The sequence below is a fragment of the Oryx dammah genome, unplaced genomic scaffold, assembly GCF_014754425.2.
Source record: "Oryx dammah isolate SB20612 unplaced genomic scaffold, SCBI_Odam_1.1 HiC_scaffold_25, whole genome shotgun sequence".
Taxonomy (NCBI): Eukaryota; Metazoa; Chordata; class Mammalia; order Artiodactyla; family Bovidae; genus Oryx; species Oryx dammah.
In genome coordinates this window covers 55,918,213-55,939,735 of record NW_024070209.1, presented here as the reverse complement: position 1 = coordinate 55,939,735, position 21,523 = coordinate 55,918,213, and the positions used below count along the sequence as shown (strand labels likewise).

General features: G+C 38.4%; 1 protein-coding gene across 1 annotated transcript; it reads right to left on the bottom strand.

Moving 5' to 3' along the window:
- Window positions 1-960: 960 nt before the first annotated feature.
- On the bottom strand, window positions 961-2,547 carry LOC120851304 (elongation factor 1-alpha 1-like). Its single transcript, XM_040223991.1, has one exon. The coding sequence runs from the start codon at window positions 2,483-2,485 to the stop codon at window positions 1,097-1,099; it is 1,389 nt and encodes a 462-aa protein (XP_040079925.1). The 5' UTR covers window positions 2,486-2,547; the 3' UTR covers window positions 961-1,096.
- Between the last annotated feature and the right edge of the window lie 18,976 nt (window positions 2,548-21,523).

Genomic DNA, 21,523 nt, shown 5'->3' with positions numbered 1-21,523 from the left:
ATAGCTCCACTGGAATTCCATCACCTCCACTAGCTTTGTTTGAGTGATGCTTTCTAAGGCCCACTTGACTTTACATTCCTGGATGTCTGGCTCTAGGTGAGTGATCACACTATCGTGATTATTTTGGTCATGAAGATCTTTTTTGTACAGTTCTTCTGTGTATTCTTGCCACCTCTTCTTAATATCTCCTGCTTCTGTTAGGTCCAGACCATTTCTGTCCTTTATCGAGCCCATCTTTGCATGAAATGTTTCCTTGGTATCTCTAATTTTCTTGAAGAGATCTCTAGTCTTTCCCATTCTATTGTTTTCCTTTATTTCTTTGCATTGATCATGGAGGAAGGCTTTCTTATCTCTCCTTGCTATTCTTTGGAACTCTGCATTAATAAATAGACTTTATTAATATTCATAAAATGTACACAAACAAATTAATAATCTAATTAAATAGATAAAACATATAATCCGAATGAAAACCTATTTTGGTTGTTGGTGGATTTGGCAGATGTAAATATGATCTGTCAAACTGAGCACAGTTTTCTAATACCTATCAAATTCTGTACTTATACCTCACCATGTTCAGCCAGCTCTGGTCCATCTAACTATATATTGGCTCATTTCTATAGGGCACTGTATTAGAAAGGACCCAGTATGTCCTCTATCCATCTTAAAACACTGTGACCTCAGTCATGACTGGAGTTCATACGACTTTAATGTCTAGCAGGATTTTTCTTAATGTTCTTTTGAATCGAAAATAATGTCACTCCTAACTGAAGGCAAGAACTAGATTCTTTGTGTATCTGCAGATTTTTTTTTTTTCTCATTAAACTTTTTTTAATGGGTCTCAAATTCTGTGACAGATTTTTGGTCAAGTTGTTTTCATTAAAAAGTACTGATTTTAAAAACTAATAACTTAAACTGCCACACACAAAACATATGGTCCACAAAAACATTTTCCTTTCCTTCTGAAGGTTTTACGATGCATTGTTATCATTAACCAGTCTTTTACTATTAAACTTAAATGGCCAATTGAGACAAACAGTTCTGAGACCGTTCTTCCACCACTGATTAAGACTGGGGTGGCAGGTATTGGGGATAATATTCATTTAGCCTTCTGAGCTTTCTGGGCAGACTTGGTGACCTTGCCAGCTCCAGCTGCCTTCTTGTCCACTGCTTTGATGACACCCACAGCGACTGTCTGTCTCATGTCACGCACAGCAAAATGGCCCAGGGGAGGATAATCAGAGAAGCTCTCGACACACATAGGCTTGCCAGGAACCATATCAACGATGGCAGCGTCACCAGATTTCAAGAATTTAGGGCCATCTTCCAGCTTTTTCCCAGAACGACGATCAATCTTCTCCTTCAGCTCAGCAAACTTGCAAGCAATGTGAGCTGTGTGACAATCCAGCACAGGTGCATATCCAGCACTGATCTGGCCTGGATGGTTCAAAATAATCACCTGAGCTGTGAAGCCAGCAGCTTCCATGGGTGGATCATTTTTGCTGTCACCAGCCACATTGCCACGACGGACATCTTTGACAGACACGTTCTTGACATTGAAGCCCACATTGTCCCCAGGAAGGGCTTCACTCAATGCTTCATGGTGCATTTCTACAGACTTCACCTCAGTTGTTACATTGACTGGAGCAAAGGTGACCACCATGCCAGGTTTGAGAACACCAGTCTCCACACGACCCACAGGGACAGTACCAATACCACCGATTTTATAGACATCCTGGAGAGGCAAACGCAAGGGTTTGTCAGTTGGGTGAGTTGGTGGCAGGATGCAATCCAGAGCTTCAAGCAGGGTGGTTCCACTGGCATTGCCGTCCTTACGGGTGACTTTCCATCCCTTGAACCATGGCATATTAGCACTTGGTTCCAGCATGTTGTCACCATTCCAGCCAGAAATTGGCACAAATGCTACTGTGTCGGGGTTGTAGCCAATTTTCTTAATGTAGGTGCTGACTTCCTTAACAATTTCCTCGTATCTCTTCTGGCTATAAGGTGGCTCAGTGGAATCCATTTTGTTAACGCCAACAATTAGTTGTTTCACACCCAGGGTATAAGCCAGAAGGGCACGCTCACGGGTCTGCCCGTTCTTGGAGATACCGGCTTCAAATTCACCAACACCAGCAGCAACAATCAGGACAGCACAGTCAGCCTGGGATGTGCCTGTAATCATGTTTTTGATGAAGTCTCTGTGTCTTGGGGCATCAATGATGGTAACATAGTACTTGCTGGTCTCAAATTTCCACAGGGAGATATCAATGGTGATACCACGCTCACGTTCAGCTTTCAGTTTGTCCAAGACCCAGGCATATTTGAAGGAGCCCTTTCCCATCTCGGCAGCCTCCTTCTCGAACTTTTCAATTGTTCTCTTGTCGATCCCGCCACATTTGTAGATCAGATGGCCAGTCGTGGTAGACTTCCCTGAATTTACGTGCCCAATGACAACGATGTTGATGTGGGTCTTCTCCTTTCCCATTTTGGCTTAGGTTTAACGGTGGTTTTCACGACACCTGTGTCCTGGCGGCAAACCCGTTGCGAAAAGCTATCTGCAGATTTTAAAACCACTAATCTTTCATTCACCTTATCATCACCTCACCCTTGTCACAAGCTTCCATTGTGGAAAAAAATATTTGGACCAGTTCCCTAATTTGGAGAAAAACACTTATCATATGAGACCACTGACAAAATTTTCCATATGGACAAATAACACTATGAAATGGTCATGAAAGGGTATTGCTTCTCAAATAAAGAGATAAAAATGAATGATCAATGTCTTTTTTTATGTTTCTTAAATTTCATTTCCTATTTCTATGATAAACTGTGCATGCATGCTAAGCCACTTCAGTCATGTCCAATTCTTTGCGACCCTATGTACTGTAGCTCACCAGACTCCCCTATTCATGGGATTCTCCAGGCAAGAATATTGGAGTGGGTTGCCATGCCCTCCTTCAGGGGATCTTCCCAACCCAGGGATGGAACCCACGTCTCTATGTCACCTGCACAGACAGGTTCTTTACCACTAGCACCACCTGGGAAGCCCTAAAATAGATTACCTTAACTAAATATTCCTTTAGAAATTTTGGTCGAAATCTTCTCCAACAGCTTAAATGAATTGAGAATTGCACAATGCTAGGGCTCTTGATTTTCTTCCCTAATTAAAGTAACAACACAGGTTTGAAAAGTTCACAGTGATTGGTCTTGTGCCAGTTTTCATTTTAGTTGAGTTCCCCCTTCAATGGCAGGTGAGCCACCACAGCTGTGGGGGCCAGATCCTCTTCCTCTTGTTGGAAGACTCATTATGTTAGATAGGACATTTGTCATGGAAAGTAAGAAAAGTCTCAACATAATTTAGCTCATAAAAATAAAGGTATTTCCTGGATATATAACTGAAATGTAACAGTAAGGAGGACCTTGAGGTCTGTTTGTCCAGGACTCAAGTGTCATTTCTCTGGGATTCTATTGTCTGAATCATCTTTTATCTATATCCCTTATCTTTTAACTGCCTTCCTTAGTTATAGCACAGGAAAGTTGCCATCAGCAACTTGGGCTACTGATTCCTCCTCAATATCAAAAGGGGGCTTCCCAAGTGGTGCTAGTAGTAAAGAACCTGTCTGCCAATACAGCCAGATGTAAGAGACACAAGCTTGATCCCTGGGTCAGGAAGATCCCCTGGAAGAAGCCATGGCAACTCACCCCAGTATTCTTGCCTGGAGAATCCCATGGACAGAAAAGTCTGGCTGTCTACCGTCTGTGGGAACTCAGAGAATCAGACACGACTGATCGATTAACACTTTCACTTTACAGGTCTCCAGAAATTGTCACTACACACACATTCAGAGAATTGGAAGTAGGTTAAACTTAAGGTTATAAGCAATTGGGATTAAGGGATGTGAAAAAGTATTAAATTTTCTTTTTTTTCCCCTTACTAATGAACAATTGCCATATCACTACCATCAAAAGAATAAAAATACAGGTCTCTCCAGTAAAGAGGGGCGTCCTAACTTTACAGATGCCAAGCCACAGAATACTCACTTTCTCATGGTCAGTTTGCTGTTGATGCCCAAATCATGAAATATCACCCTTCCAATTTTTTCAGTTCTTCTGCAAACTCATGTAGTGAATGTTCCTTTGTAGTTTACTTCAGCACAGATTATTATGTAAATGTAAAAGTGAAAGTGATAATCGCTCAGTTGTCCTACTCTTTGTGACCCATGGACTGTAGCTTGCCAGGCTCCTTTTCCATGGAATTCTTCAGGCAAGAATACTGGAGAGGATAGCCATTCCCTTCTCCAGGACATCTTCCTGACCCGGTGATCAAACCTCAATCTCCTGCACTGCAGGCAGATTCTTTACCTTCTGAGCCACCAGGAAAGCTCTATTACATAAACAGTTCATGGTTATTCTCAGTTTTCCTTTGAATGTAAACAGCTCCAGTGACACCTTAAAATTTAGATGGCATGATTTTTTAAAATCTATTTTCATCGCATATATTTTCAAAAGACAACAAGTCATCTGGTTAAGATAAAATCAAAACATTGCCATCCCCACAGAGTAATGAAAGAATAGAGAATTAGGACACTTGGAAAAAATTGTGATGTTGTGTTTATTAAGTCTTTTGAAATGTTTCTCTCTAAACCAAGTTTAGACTGGATATTGCTGTTCTCCCAAGGATGTGTTAAACATTATGATATCTAGATTACTTGAAACTCAAGCAAGTCCTCTTGCGTATCCATATTCTTGGTTTATAAACCAAGTGACTGCTTAGTGATTCCTTACATATACCAGAAATTCATAACCAGTTCTTTGTAGTCAGCCACTGTTACAGAAAGAAGTACCTTCTGATGTTTCTTAAAATGAGGGGGAAAAGTCATTTAAAATAATCATGAGCATTTTTAATCCTTGATTTAAGAGATTATTTATTCTTATCTTGTCTTAAATGAAAATAAAAAAGACAGTCAATAAATGAAATTAGTTTAATAAATTGTGGTACCACTATTGAATTGAATATGAACTATTGTAAATTGCAATGAAATGCTTAATTTTACAAGATTATCAAATGTGTATGTGGAAGAAGGTAGAGGCAACGAAGGATCTCCTTTTTTATTCCCCCAATTACTATCCAGCTTGAGTGACTCCTCTGTCCATGGAATTCCCCAGGCAAGAATACTGGAGTGGGTAACCATTTCCTTCTCTGGGGGATCTTCCCTACCCAGGGATTGAACTCCCATCTCCTGCATTTCAGGCATATTCTTTACCATCTAAGCCACCAGGCCAGCTCACCAGAGTAAATGAGGAAGATTTATTAAAACAGGACATGAGGAAAAAACAGAGGCAAAATCAAAGCCTCCCAAATGAGCAGAACAAAACCAGGACCTGAGAAGGGACAGAGGTGATGTAGGCTCAGAGAGATTCCCAGAAAGGTAGAGGCCCTTTCCGGCATGGGCTGGAACTGTCCAATGTAAGAAATCCTCCCCACAATCAGTCCCACTTTCCTTCAGGCAAAGATGGAGTTTTTTATCATTATCTGAGTGCTTCCAGGTGCCCAATTCCCACATCCCTGAAAGGCAGGGGGAGCAAGAAAAGATGTTCCAGGAAAGGCTGAAAAAAGGAAGCAAAGAAAGCCCAGAAGGGATGCAGGAGATCAGGCCTCTTGGGAATATTTGGGAAGATGCTTGAAAAAATATTCATGGAAGAGAGAAGCAGGGAAGTGTGGAGAGACTGTTTCACCATCTGTCAGCCCACCTCATCTCTTGATTTTGTCCTTTGCCTCAAATATAGGGAAATGATCAACGCTTGATATGTAGAGTCTGATGGTAGCACCTGAACTGATTAACTCTCCCAACTGAATCCAGTTGCAAATATCCCTGAAAATTCAGTTCAGTTCAGTTCAGTTGCTCAGTCATGTCCGACTCTTTGCTACCCCATGAATCGCAGCACACCAGGCCTCCCTGTCCATCACCAACTCCCAGAGTTCACCCAAACTCATGTGCATTGAGTCAGTGATGCCATCCATACATCTCATCCTCTGTCGTCCCCTTCTCCTCCTGCCCTCAATCTCTCCCAGCATCAGGGTCTTTTCCAATGAGTCAACTCTTCGCATGAGGTGGCCAAAGTACTGGAGTTTCAGCTTTAGCATCATTTCTTCCAAAGAACACACAGAACTGATCTCCTTTAGGATGGACTGGTTGGATCTCCTTGCAGTCCAAGGGACTCTCAAGAGTCTTCTCCAACACCACAGTTCAAAAGCATCAATTCTTCGGCACTCATCTTTATTCTCAGGCCAACTCTCACATCCATACATGACCACAGGAAAAACCATAGCTTTGACTAGATGGACTTTTGTTGGCAAAGTAATACCTCTGCTTTTGAATATACTATCTAGGTTGGTCATAACTTTCCTTCCAAGGAGTAAGCGTCTTTTAATTTCATGGCTGCAATCACCATCTGCAGTGATTTTGGAGCACACACACAAAAAAATAAAGTCTGACACTGTTTCCACTGTTTCCCCATCTATTTCCCATGAAGTGATGGGACCAGATGCCATCATCTTCATTTTCTGAATGTTGAGCTTTAAGCCAACTTTTTCACTCTCCTCTTTCACTTTCATCAAGAGGCTTTTTAGTTCTTTAGTCAAAAAAGTTGAATTTGTGAGCTTATATCTCACCATTTTAAATGAAAAAAAAAGAAAAAAAAAAACCCCATAGTACAGTAAGTTTCTACCCCAATCCCCCAAACAATGATCTAAAACCCATGAATACCCAGGTTTAAGTAGGAAACTGTAATGTTAAAATAGAAAATTTTTTAAAACTTGATTTTCTGATTAGCACACAATGAATGTGTTGTTTAAAACTTTTTTCTCTTATTGTATGACATACATAACCCAGTGCTGCCTCTTTTTACACCTGCAACATCTGTGACCTGTGCTCTCTTTGAAAAAATATACGATTCTCATCTTTTACCAATAGTGCTTAGTATGTCACTAGACTTAGCCCATGTGTAGTTTTATAAATGGATTCATATTGAGATTTGGGAATGCATATATCAATTTTTCTTATACAAAATTTGGCTGAAAAATGTTGCACCAATTGATGTACATATTTTCTGGAGATTGGATCATTAAAACCCAAGAATTATTCTATTAAGAAAATGTTAACCAGAGACAAAATATTTAGGATTTACCTGCAATACCTTAGGTACTATTTAGAAAAAATCATAAAGATAATAAAATGTTGCTCGTTGTATAATACAGTGCTTCATGCACATTCATTGCTCAATCCCATACTTTTAAAGACTTTTAAAAGCTCAGCATCTCTCTATAGCCAATTTCCCAGGGAATTTTCCCCAGACTGTTAAACCCATACACATGATCTTTTTCTGAAAGTCGTTGACTACCACAAGTAGTCATTTTTTAATTGAGAAAGAAAAGAATTTTTCAGAGCAGACGTGGGAAACAGTTCTATGTGGAGCTCTGGCATTTCTGAACTTCATGTAATCAGAAACATTCACTGCCCTCTCTTCTGGATGACCATTGCAAGGAAGTCTGTAGTGAAGAGCCTTTAAAAACAGAAAGCCCATCTCTCTCCAAAGCAATGACAGGTTTGCTTACAGTTTTGAAAGATGGAGACAGTGCTTCCATCTAGAGCAAAGTAAGTCAGGCCTGGCCACTCTCCAATACAAGAAAGATGTCTCTTTCTGAAGTGAGGAGTAGGCTAGCTTACAGCCCATCAGAAAGATTCAGATTGTTTGTGCTCCTGTAGCATAATTATAGAGGATATTCCTCTCCTGTAAAATAACCCACTATGTGTGAAAGCACCTGTTTGGGTCCATCTATATCCACATCATGGGATAGGGTTTAAGGGGAATTGAGCTGAATATTGTGAGACTCATAATGCCTCAAATATTATGCTAAAGTTCTTTGTCTTCTTTCTATGCAATCGCAGGGGGCAACAAGGCTACTAGGAAAAATTTGACACAGCTCATGGTCTTTGACATGAAATAAAGTAATTTTTGTAGCATATTGGAAGAAAATAACTTTAACTGAAGGGTCTTAAGACTTATTTGCTGATTTCTTTATATTGTTGTTTCCATTCTATTTTCCTTTACAAGAAATAGATTCCTTGTTCTTTTCAAAATTACACCTGTCAGACTTGCTATCCTGCCCTTTTCCTCTAGAAGTCCTCCCCTCCCATCCTTCCCTTCATCTCATACAGTGTCTCTCTTTCCTTCTCCCTGCCCTTAAAGGTCCACAGACTGCAGCCTGACATGTTGTTTATCTACATTGTACCAGGGAGAGTCCCATCATTCTTACCTTAGGGAAAGTTGAGCATTCCAAGAGGCTCTAACAGAAAAATAAACTTTAGCCAAAGACTCTACTGCAATATCTGTTAACATGAAATACTGTGGACTTCAAGAGGTCATAGATTAGGAAATCCTGTAAGAAAACACATCTGGAAAAAAATCAACCAGAACTCTTAAACTATGTGGGTTTGGTACATATAGACAATGAAATTTATTGTATACATATTGTATACTTATTTGCTCAGTGACGTCTGACTCTTTGTGACCCCATGGACTGACTATAGCCTGCCAAGCTCCACTGTCCATGGAACTTTCTAGGCAAGAATACTGGAGAAGTTTGCCATTTCCTCCTCTGGGGGATCTTCCTGACCAGGGATCAAATCTATGTCTTTTGTGTTTCCTGCATTGACCCAGGCAGTCTTTACTACTGTACCACCATACTAAGCCATAGAAAAAGAAAGAAAGAATGCCATTTGAAGCAACATGATGGAACTAGAGATTATCACACTAAATGAAATTAGTCAGAGAAAGATAAATATCATATGAAATCATTTATATGTGGACTCTAAAAAAAAGATACAAATAAACTTATTTACAAAACAGAAACAGACTCACAGACAGACAAAACACTCTTATGGTTACCAAAGGTGGAGAGGAGGTATAAATTAGGAGTATGGGTTTAAAGTATACAAATTACTGTATATAAAATAGATAAGCAACAAAGGCCTATTTTATAGTATGAGGAACTCTACTCAATAATCTGTAATAATCATATGGGAAAAGAATCTGAAATAGAATGGATACTAAGATCATGGCATCCAGTTCATCACTTCACAGCAAATAGATGGGAAAACAGTGGAAACAATGGCAGACTTTATTTTGGGGGGCTCTAAAATCACTCCAGATGGTGACTGCAGCCATGAAATTAAAAGATGTATGATTGTTGGAAGGAAAGTTATGACCAACATAGCATATTAAAAAGCAGAGATATTACTTTGCCAACAAGGCTATGGTCTTCCCAGTGGTCATCTACAGTTGTGAGAGCTGGACCATAAAGAAGGTGGAGCATGGAAGAATTGATGCATTTGAACTATGGTGCTGAAAGTTCCTTGGACAGCAAGTAGATCAAACCAGTCAATCTTAACGGAGATCAACCCTGAATACTCGTTGCAAGGACTGATGCTGAAGCTGAAATTCCGGTATTTTGGTCATTGATGCAGAGAGCTGACTCATTGGAAAAGTCCCTGATGCTGGAAAATATTAAGAGCAGAAGGAGAAGAGGGCATCAGAGGATGAGATGGCTGGATGACATCACCAAAGCAATGGAAATGAATTTGGGCAAACTTGGGGAGATGGTGAGTGACAGGGAAGCCTGACAGGCTGCAGTCCATGGGTCACAAAGAGTCAGACATGACTGGGCAACTGAACAACAACAAGACTGCAGCCCATCAGGCTCCTCTGTCCATGAGATTCTCCAGGCAAGAATACTAGAGCGGGTTGTCATGCCCTCCCCCAGGGGATATTCCTAACCCAGGTATAGAACCCGAGTCTCCTATGACTCTTGCATTTCAGGTAGGTTCCTTACATGCTGAGCCATTAGAGAAGCCTGACCTACAAAACATTTTAGAACTATCACCAAAAAAAATGATATCCTTTTCATCATAGGAGATTCTAATGCATAAGTAAGAAGTCAAGAGATACCTGGAGTAACAGGCAAGTTTGACCTTCAAGTACAAAATGAAGCAAGCAAAAGCTAACAAAATTTTGCCAAGAGGACACACTAGTCACAGCAAACACTCTCTTCCAACAACACAAGAGATGACTCTACATATGGACATCACCAGATGGTCAGTAACATAATCAGATTGATTACATTCTTTGCAGCCAAAGATGGAGAAGCTCTACACAGTCAGCAAAAACAAGACTGGAAGTTGACTGTGGCTCAAATCATGAATTCCTTATTGCAAAATTCAGACTTAAATTGAAGAACATAGGGAAAACCACTAATCCATTCAGATATGACCTAAATAAAATCCCTTATGATTATACAGTGGAAGTGACAAATAGATTGAAGGGATTAGATCTGATAGACAGAGTGCCTGAAGAATTATGGACAAAGGTTTGTAATATGGTACAGGAGGCAGTGACCAAAACCATTCCCAAGAAAAAGAAGGCAAAATGGTTGTCTCAGGAGGCCTTACAAATAGCTAAGAGAAGTGAAAGGCAAAGGATGAAAGGAAAGATATACCCATCTGAATGCAGAGTTCCAAAAAAGAGCAAGGGGAGATAAGAAAGCCTTCTTAAGTGGACAATGCAAAGAAATAGAGAAAAACAATAGAATGAGAAAGATTAAGGATATATTCAAGAAAATTAGAGATACCAAGGGAATATGCAAAAATGGTCACAATAAAGAACAGAAATGTTATGGCCCTAACAGAAGCAGAAGATATTAAGAAGAGGTGGCAAGAATATATGGAAGAACTGTACAAAAGAGGTCTTTATGACCCAGTTAACCACAATGATGTGACCACTCACCTAAAGCCAGACACCCTGGAGTGTGGAGCCAAATGATGAACAAAGCTAGTGGAGGTAATGGGATTCCAGCTGAGCTATTTCAAATCCTAAAACGTGATGCTGTTAAAGTGCCACACTCAATATGCCAGCAAATTTGGAAAACAGCAGCAGTCATGTTTGGATGTGAGAGTTGGACCAGAAAGAAAGCTGAGAGTAGAAAAATTGTTGCTTTCAAATGGTGCTGGAGAGTTACTTTAGAGTCCCTCAGATAGAGAGGAGATCAAACTGGTCAATCCTAATGTAAATCAACCCTGAATATTCATTGGAAGGACTGATGCTGAAGCTCCAATATTTGGCCACCTGATGCAAGGAGCTGACTCATTGGAAAAGACCCTAATGCTGAGCTAGAATGAGGGCAGGAGGAGAAGGGGACAACACAGGATGAGATGGTTGGATGGCATCATTAATTCAATGGAAATGAGTTTGAGCAAACTCCAGGAGATGGTGAAGGATAGGGAAGCCTGCTGTGCTGTAGCCCATTGGGTCACAAAGCATTGCACACGACTGAGTGATTGAACAATAAAATCTGTATCAGATCATGCTTAAGGAAAACATTATGAAATGGAATTCTCTGTCTGGACCTGTTGTACTCTATAGTTAGAAAAATATGAAAAACACCAGAGTTGAAAACATTCACTAGACAGCAGGGTCTGAGAACCACAGCATCAGGGTCCCATCAGGAAGATGTTTAAAGGTTCTGGGAAGTCTGTTTAAGGAATATTGTATGATCCTGATTGACATTAAAGTGTGCTGAATGGTGGAAGTGCAGTGTGGACTTTTAGTCCACTGGTGAGACAGTTACCGTCAAATAAAGGAGTGGTTTGGCCAACCCACTGAAATCATATCAGGGCAAGGTAGGCAGAGGACATATCATCAAACTGATGGGAGGAGAGAACCAACAAAATAGTACCTAGGAGGAATCCACGTGTGTATGAGAGGTGTTCAGAGACAAAAGAGGGGAAAAAAAGCATGAATTTTGAAAGAAAGCAAAAGAAGGAAAAAATCCTGGAAGATAGAAGAGGTGAATTTTAGCCTCTCTTTCTTTGATAGTACAATACTGGACATATCAGTTAAGTCTTGGGATTTCAATGTTTTCACACCTGCCCCAAGTCGAGTTGCTCCACATGTTGCCCACTGCTTCCCTGTCTCTGTGCCCTCAGACTATCCCATTACAGCTCACACTGTCTGTCTGACTCCTGCTGCCCTCCTCTCAAACCAGCCATCAATATTCTTGGAAAAATTCACTTTCTTCTCCTTGTGCTCAAGATCGTGGGAACAGAACATCTAGTCGCTGCTGGGAAATGGCAAACCCCACCTTTGACTTCAACAGTTTGCCGACTTGCCTGGTGGGAAGGGGACCTTGTCTGTGACAATTCCCAGGGTGTTCCAGGAACAGGCTATCCCCCATGCTGGGATTCCCTGGTGGCTCAGAGGTTAAAGCTTCTGCCTGCAATGCAACTGTGCTTGTCTGCAACCCAGGGAGACCTGGGTTTGATCCCTCAGTCGGGAAGATCCCCTGGAGAAGGAAATGGCAACCCACTCCAGTATTCTTGCCTGGAGAATCCCATGGATGGAGGAGCTTGGTGGGCTACAGTCCACAGCATCACAAAGAGTCAGACACGACTGAGCGACTTCACTTTAATGCTGGAATTCCCTTTTATCAGAGCTTCTGTAGGGCCTTAGCTTCTACCTTTTCCCTCCTCCTTGTAACTCAGATTCAAGGTTTTATAGAGGAGGAATCTAGAAGAAAGAACTGTTTCTGAATGTGAGGAATTTATAACATTTTTAGATACTTCATCCTCAAATTTAATAAAGTAAATAATTGGAGGTTTGATGGAGAGTGTGTTTTTGATCATTCAAAGGTAATATGATTTACAGGAGGGAGAAACCATGGATGCTTTTCTGTAATACCTGGTTCTTTTCCTAATGCTTTCATGTCCTTTATTTCCATGGACACACACAGAGACATGAGAGAATCTGGGGGCTCTGTCCTTGATTTTAATTTATCTGGCCCCATGTGTTTGTGACCATGGGTGGGGCTTCATTACACCTATGTTGGATAGGAATATACAATACCCCTCTTTTCCCCACTTGTTTGTGAATCTGCTATACGTAAATCTATCAAGTGTGAAAGTGTTAGTCGTAAAGAGTCAGATATGGAAATATGTAAAAGACAAATTAAAGTCTGCGCCAAAGGACTGAATACTTGATGCCTCACAATTATTCAATTTTTAAGCTCTTCTTATGGGGTCTGTAACTATAGCCATGATCAGTGAGTGGATATTTATTAAAATCAGCTGGCCCTCAGACAGTTGGTGGTATTGACTAAAAAGGTACTAAAGAGAAGGGAAAGGGAAAATTTTATTAATATAAAAAAGTGACCCTGAAGAAAAACATCTTGGGTTCATATTATCCAACTCTAACACTTAGTAGCTATTTGAACTTAATTTTGTTAGCCTCTGTGATCTTCATCTGTTATATATGCTTATAATAGCACCCATTTATCAGATGTGATGGGGATTAGCTAGGCCACTATTTGTAAAGCACTTAAGAGAGCAAGTGCCAAAAGAACATGCCTTAAAAGTGTGTGTTAAATACACTAGCCTTTACCTTTGAAGTAAAAAAATGCTGCATTATAAGCAGACAAAGAATGGGTCAGTCCATTGCATGCTTTTTAAGCCTCTTTTCTCTTCAGCCTAATATTTGAAGATACATTGTTACTCACAGGACTGCCAAGAATTAAAGAAATTTGGAGGCAATCTCTCAATAGAAAGTCTTCAATATCTAGTCCAAGGGGGTGGAACACTGAGGCTCCTGAGGGCAAGGACATGTTGAAGGGATGGGATTAAGGCTTCACTGAAAAAGCCATCACTTTGAACACAGCAAAAGTCCTCTATTTTATTACCTTGCATATGGAATTTCTCAACCATATATGTAAGCAACAATGATAACTATCTCAATAAGTATGCAGCTATTTGAGGCTTTAAAGGCTTTATGAGGCAACTGTGTTAACTGTTGTTTTAAATCTCCTTGTTTCTCACAGCTTCTCCCTCTCAGTATCACATTAGCTACAATATATTTAACATGTGTTTTAAATTATTATGTCCTCTATACCTGAAAGTCATTGTGTGTTTAAAGTCTTCTTTTAAAGTATAGTATCCCATTAAAAAATATCCTGTAAGTATTAATGTTCAAAAATTAATTTCTAACTTACTTTCGTCAAGAGATACCAAGCTGGTACTGTTGGGGATGGGGAAATCTCCCCCTCTACAATTCTTGATTCTTGTGGCTGAAACAAAGCTGAAACAAAACAGATTAACTGGAGGAAAATAGACAAATTTTAATTCATGTACATGGAGGTTTCATAGAAATGGAACCTAAGAAGTGGTCAAAGCAGGCAGCTTTTATACTTTTAGACAAATAAAGAATAAATTTATGAGGAATTGACAGAACAAAAAAAAAATGTAGGCTTTGGGTGCTTACTTAGTGAAGTATCTAAATAAAGTTTGGTCTTGGAGTAGGAAATATAAGAAGGAACAAGGTTTGTTTACATGGGTTTTTCAGCCCAAATTCCCTACTTTGGGTGATAAGAGTGTCTTTCTACCTCCAGAAGCAGAGAATGCACCTTCACATGAGAGATAAGAGAGATATATGTCCTGCTTTCAAGGAGACAGAAAGGAGGATCAGTGTCTCCCTCCTGTTGGCAACTTAAGTAACTTTAATTCAATGCAATCAGTATACCACTGAGGCACATTTAGGGGCAACCTACTCTGGACTCAACAGTTCCTTTCTCTGAAACATAGAAGTTTCTCATGTTAAAAGATGAGCTGTTGACTATATAGAGAGATAACAGGTTAGCAGAATCCTCTATTTCACTGTAGCAAATTTTTGTTTCTAAGAACAGATCAGTTAAACAGATGTATTTAATTTAGAAGACTGATGCCGATGGGCTCCAGTCAAGTATTTAATAAGAGACATTTCTGTGGGAACAAAATGAAAACAAAGATTAATGATACAGTAGATTATATTCCAGTTGCTGATCCTAGGGTTCAGTCAGTCAAGCCAATTTTTAGATATTGGGACAAGGCACATTTTTCAGTTTGAAATATCTCTGGTGAAGCAATTGGGTGTTTAGGTAAACTTTCTGAATGGTTCCCACATAGACAGCCACAAGGATTATTTAAGCTTGAACTGTTGGGGTGATTTCTCTGAAGTTTATATCAAGTCAACAAACTTCAATCTTCAGGGCTTTAAAAAATAGCAATTTTAATTCTCAGTGATTCCAAGACAAAAGGATGGGATAAAAATTGGAAACATTAGTTTAGAGAATTGTGGTTGGATACTGGAGAAAACCAGGAAAATTCAGCATCCAGTCTAATTTTCAGCTAAATAACAAAGACTCAAGGAAAAATAATAGCATTAGAATTTAATATCTATAAGTGGATATTAAAATTTAATTGAAGCATATTTTTTCCTCTCTAAAATCACCCTCATTTTTATCAAAGACAGCCAAATTAACACCAATCTGTTTGCAAAACAGGTTTTAATTTAATAAACTTGGCCTGGTTATTTTCATAAATCCAGCAAGAATGACAATTGATTATATTGGCTCTTTTAAGTATGTTTTGCTAGAACTTGTTATAAGATTAAATTTGTAATAGACTCTCAGGGCCAGTAAGCCACACCTGAGACCTGTCAGAAGGGTTGCCTGTAATACTTATAGATTTTGGTGAATTTCTCTTCTCTTATAGTACCCAAAGTATCCTAAAATTCCTGGGCCATCTAGGAAGGAACTTTCTTTGTTTACCAGGTAAGGCTGCTGAGAATTCTGTTGACAAGGTACAAGGATGTTTTTTCCAAGGGGCTTTATTTATTGGGCCCAAGAAGTCAACCTTAGTTTCTTCAAACTCCCTGGTCATATTTGCCTATAAATCTCTCTTTCAAATATAACATTTCAGTGAAAGCCTTGGTGATATAATCAATGTTTCTAATTGTATCCTATTACAAGGAGAACAAATTCTTATTGAATTTATGCAAATAACTATATTGCCCAGAAAATAAGTATGCTCACTGAGAATTTCTGAATTCTGGAGGGATAAGTTAAGGAAGGAAAGATCAGTGTTTCAACTCTGCTTATAAAAGTCTGTTTTACTAAATTGTTATAAATCTTTTAAAAATTTTCCTTGTATTTTAAAACAAAAAATTTAAAAAACAGTAGTATTTTAGACAAAAGTTATAAAAATTATAATCGTTCATCAGTTCATTCGTCCCCATGTAATTAATTCTTGTTCTTTTTAGTCCAGTTTTCCATTAGTTCTCTTGATCCTGCCTGATAATTGAAGGTGACAAGGACAGTGATAATCCCAAGTTTGCAAGTTTTCTGTAAAGTATTTGCCCAGTGAAGTGTCTTGGCCACTGGAGTTTGTGTAAGGTAGACCCCACATGGAAAGCACATTTTTAAAAGTTTCTTTACAATTAAGGGGGCATCACCTTTGCATCAGGGGAAGGATTTAACCTGTTGCAAAAAAATAAAAAGACAAGAACATTTGAAGTCCAGCTGCAAGAATTCAAAGGTCCAGGAAATAAAGTCTAGGGCCCTGAGAACAACTTTTTCTTCCCCCCAGAGTATAAACCCAACAAGTCAGATATTGCAAGTAGACAGCTTTTTTCATTTTATAGAAATCTTCCTGCCAATGTCTATTTACAATTTGCATCATCTTTACTGCACTATGGAGAGTGAGAAATGCAAAAAAAAAAAAGTTTTCCAGAAAGCCAGGAGAAGCCAGGCCATTTGTTTTCCCATTGCCTTGGCTGTTTGCTTAATCTACAGCTACTGTTTATTCATCTTAATTTCTTTCATTCAGGCACAGTCTATTGCCTTTTTACAAGCACCTTAGGAAGGCAAAAGTCTGCCAAGAAACATTCTTTGTTTGTTTGTTTGGCTTGGTTTTGGTTTTTTTCAGGAGCAGAATGGACTTCAACCACATGTACCACAAAGTTTACAGATTCTATTGTTGCTGAATCTTCCTGGTACTTAAGGTCAGGCCCTTTAGTGTAAAGAAAGTGTTACTAGCTCAGTCATGTCCAACTCTTTGCACCCATACAGACTATAGCCTGCTAGGCTCCTCTGTCCCTGGGATTCTCCAGACAAGAACATTGCAGTTGGTTGCCATTTCCTTCTACAGGGGATCTTCCTGACCCAGAGATCAAACCCAGGACTCCTGCATTGCAGGCAGACTCTTTACTGTCTAAGCCCAGTTTTAATGACAGATAACACCTTATGTCAGGACATATATGCCTTCCAGGAATTGTACATAATTTCTGGGAACACATAATACATATCTATACAGACACAGCATAATTTGATGTTACTTATTTGACAATGTGGCCTTTGTAATTTAACATATCAAATATACTTAGTTTAATATTTCTTTTCATAAAGAGAAAACAAATTTTTGAGATACTTCAGGTACCTTCTAAAGTATTTCATGTCTCAAAGTTAATTCCAACTCAAAAAGACTTTGTGTTGAATTTAACTTGAAATCCTTATTGCCAAACTCAGACTTAAATTGAAGAAAGTAGGGAAAACCTCTAGATCATTCAAATATGACCTAAATAAAATCCCTTGTAATTATAAAGTGGAAGTGACAAATAGATTCAAGGGCTTAGATCTGATAGACAGATTGCCCAAAGAACTGTGGAAGGAGGTTTATGACATTGTACAGGAGGCAGTGATCAAGATCATCCCCAAGAAAAAGAAATGCAAGAAGGCAAAATGGTTGTCTGAGGAGGTCTTACAAATCTTCAAGAAAATTAGAGATACCAAGGGAACATTTCATGCAAAGATGGGCACAATAAAAGACAAAAATGGTATGGATCAAACAGAAGCTGAAGATATGGAGAAGAGGTGGCAAGAATACACAGAACTATAAGATCTTCATGACCCAGATAACCATGATGGTGTGATCACTCACCAAAAGCCAGACATCCTGGAATGTGAAGTCAAGTGAACTTTAAGAAGCATCACTATGAACAAAGCTAGAGGAGGTGATGAAATTCCAGCTGAGCTATTTCAAATCCAAAAAGAAGATACAATGAATGATAAAAGATGATGCAGTCAGTATGCTGCAAATTTGGAAAACTCAGTAGTGGTCACAGGATTGGAAAAGGTCAGTTTTCCTCCAATCCCAAAGAAAGGCAATGCCAAAGATTATTCAAACTACCACACAATTGCACTCATCTCACATGCTAGCAAAGTAATGCTCAAAATCCTCCAAGCCAGGCTTCAATAGTATGTGAATCGTTAACTTCTAAATGCTCAAGCTGGATTTAGAAAAGGTAAAGAAACCAGAGATAAAATTGCCAACATCCATTGGATCATCAAAAAAGTGAGAGAGTTCCAGAAAAACATTCTGCTTTATTGACTATGCCAAAGCCTTTGGCTGTATGGATCACAAAAACTGTGGAAAATTCTGAAAGAGATGGAAATACCAGACCACCTGATCTGCCTCTTGAGAAATCTGTATGCAGTTCAAGAATCAACAGTTAGAACTGGACATGGAACAACAGACTGGTTCCAAATTGGGAAAGGAGTATGTCAAGGCTGTATATTCTCACTGTACTTATTTAACTTATATGCAGAGTACATGATACGAAATGCCAGTTCAGATGACGCATGAGCTGGAATCAAGATTGCCGGGAGAAATATCAATAACCTCAAATATGCAGATGGCACCACACTTATGGCAGAAAGCGAAGAACTAAAGAGCCTCTTGATGAAAGTAAAAGAGGAGAGTGAAAAATTTGGCTTAAAACTTAACATTCAGAAAACTAAGATCATGGCATCTGGTCCCATCACTTCATGCAAAACAGATGGGGAAACAATGGAAACAGTGAGAGACTTTATTTTGGGGGGCTCCAAAATCACTGCAGATGGTGACTTCAACCATGAAATTAAAAGACACTTGATCCTTGGAAGAAATGCTATGACCAACCTAGACAGCATATTAAAAAGCAGAGACATTACTTTGCCAACAAAGGTCCGTCTAGTCAAGGCTATGGTTTTTCCAGTGGTTATGTATGGCTGTGAGAGTCTAAATATAAAGAAAGCTCAGCACCAAAGAATTGATGCTTTCGAACTGTGGTGTTGGAGAAGACTCTTGAGAGTCCCTTGGACTGCAGGGAGATCCAACCAGTCAATTCTTAAGGAAATCAGTCCTAAATGTTCATTGGAAGGACTAATGCTGAAGCTGAAGCTCCAATACTTTGGCCACCTAATGAGAAAAACTGACACATTGGAACAGACCCTGCTGCTGGGAAAGATTGAAGGCAGGAGAAGAAGGGGACAACAGAGGATGAGATGGTTGGATGGCATTACCAACTTGATGGACATGAGTTTGGGTGGACTCCATGATTGGGGGATGGACAGAGGCCTGGCATACTGCAGTTCACAGGGTCGCAAAGAGTCAGACACAACTGAGCGACTGAACTGAACTGAACTAAATACCTACTTTTGATCTCTTAGTACAGAGAAACAATAAATATGTTTCAATTCATTAACAATTATATGTTGTGTTTTACTGAAAGATTGTACTATGAAATAGCATATATTTCTGAAAGTTATAAAATGTATTTGTGTTTCTAAGACACAAAATATTAATATAGTTCACAATTTCTTTTACTTCTTTATATTCACTAATGAAATTAAGATTTCAAAGGTTTAAGATATGTGGTTAAAACTACCAGATATAATGATAGAAAATGGATGTGTTTGGGGATAAGAAGAAATATAAGAAATGGAGATGTTTTTTGTTTAGGAAATGTCCCAAAGTTGGCTATTTCTAAATAGGAAGGAAAATCAGGGACAAGCTAAAATGGACATAGAAAACTGTAAAATGTTTATAAATGAAGGAATCTTAGGAAAGAAATTTTATGTCTGGTCAGGACTGGACAAGACTAGAATGAATTAAATGAGGTAGGTGATTTTTAATATCAACATTAAACTAGTAGAAAAATAGGATTTTCTTTTTGGTTCAAAATACAAAGTTTCTTTTTTCTATTGGTCTGCTTTTGATAACATGAGGTTATGAAAGTTTTTTATACTTGTTTAAGAGTTAAATTTCAGTATTTATCTTATATAGAAATAATCTAGACATTTAATGAATTTCCATAATTTAACTTAGCAAAATCTAAGGATGTAAATTACCAAAGAGACTAAGAAGCTATTTAAGTAGATGTTTTTAAAACGATTGCTAAGTTCATCTAAAAACTCTTATTTGCATCTATTTAATCTACTTGTTCTTAATAATCATATGTAGATTACTTATAAAAAATTCATGAGACATTAATGCAGTTAGATATTATTTTTTTCATTTGTTTATTTGTTTTTATAACAAAGTTTACAGCACAGACAGCATTGGCCCATTTGATAAATAAACTTAGATGGAACAAAAGTTATTTGCATTATATTTAATGCTAACTCTGAAGACATGCCTGTATTTATTGAACCAACAAATTTAAAATTAGCTTTTATTTGCTAAGATTTTCTCAGATGATGTGAATGTGAAAAGCATTCAAGTTAGTCTTTAATATCTTTTTGATAATTTTTATAAAGGCACTTGTTTGTTAAAGCCAACTAAGTAAAGCTCTTTGCCAAATTAAATTTGACAATCCTATCCCTAATCCTATCCCCTATGTTAACTCTATGTTAGAGTTAACATACACATATAGACATATAAATAATCACAGCAAGAGAAGTAACAGTTTTCAATTAAAGTTTTATTCCTTACACAGATCCAATAAAAATCTCACTAATTTATAAAAAAATAATTATTAATTTAGATTGCTAAAGTCCTTAATTATTTCAGAGAAGCAGTTTAATATCTGTATGTGGCCTAGACATGCAATTTTAAGTAGGTTGTGATTTAAAAGAGTTTGGTAATAAATCTTTTTAGCAGTTTGTGTTGAAAAAGTGCTCTTTTTTGTTGTTGTTGTTTGTTTCATAATCTACCTTTTGAGTTAATAAGGGCTCATCTCAAGCTATGTGAGGTACCTTTGCATTTCAAAGACATAAGATTTATAACTTTAAGAGACAGAGAAGGAGAATGTAAGTTTTCTCAAGAGTTTTGGAATATATATGTCTATTATAAATCTTAGGGTAATTATTGTTAAAATATTTTTTTCTTAAATACAGGACAGTTTTCATCTAATACCCTGATCTTTTACAACATCTGAAAGCACTTTGAGAAAATAGATGAGACCTTGGGACTATTAAGATAGATGGGCCTTGATTTGTTTCCAGAGGTGTACTTCTGGTTTTATAGAAATTTGTAAAAAACAGACAGTTGTTTCTGTTGCTGCTGCTGCTGCTGCTGCTGCTGCTGCGTCACTTCAGTTGCGTCCAACTCTGTGCGACCCCGTAGACAGCAGCCCACCAGGCTTCCCTGTCCCTGGGATTCTCCAGGCAAGAACACTGGAGTGGGTTTCTGTTAGCCATTGATTATTGTCCTCCAGCTGAATTACTTCTGGCTTTTTTGTAGAAGGGTCAGGTAAATTACTGAGGTATTGGGGCAACTTTTAAGATGAGGAGCTTATATATTAGCTTTTATTTAAGTGAGATTTCTGTTCTTTTAATAAAAAGTTC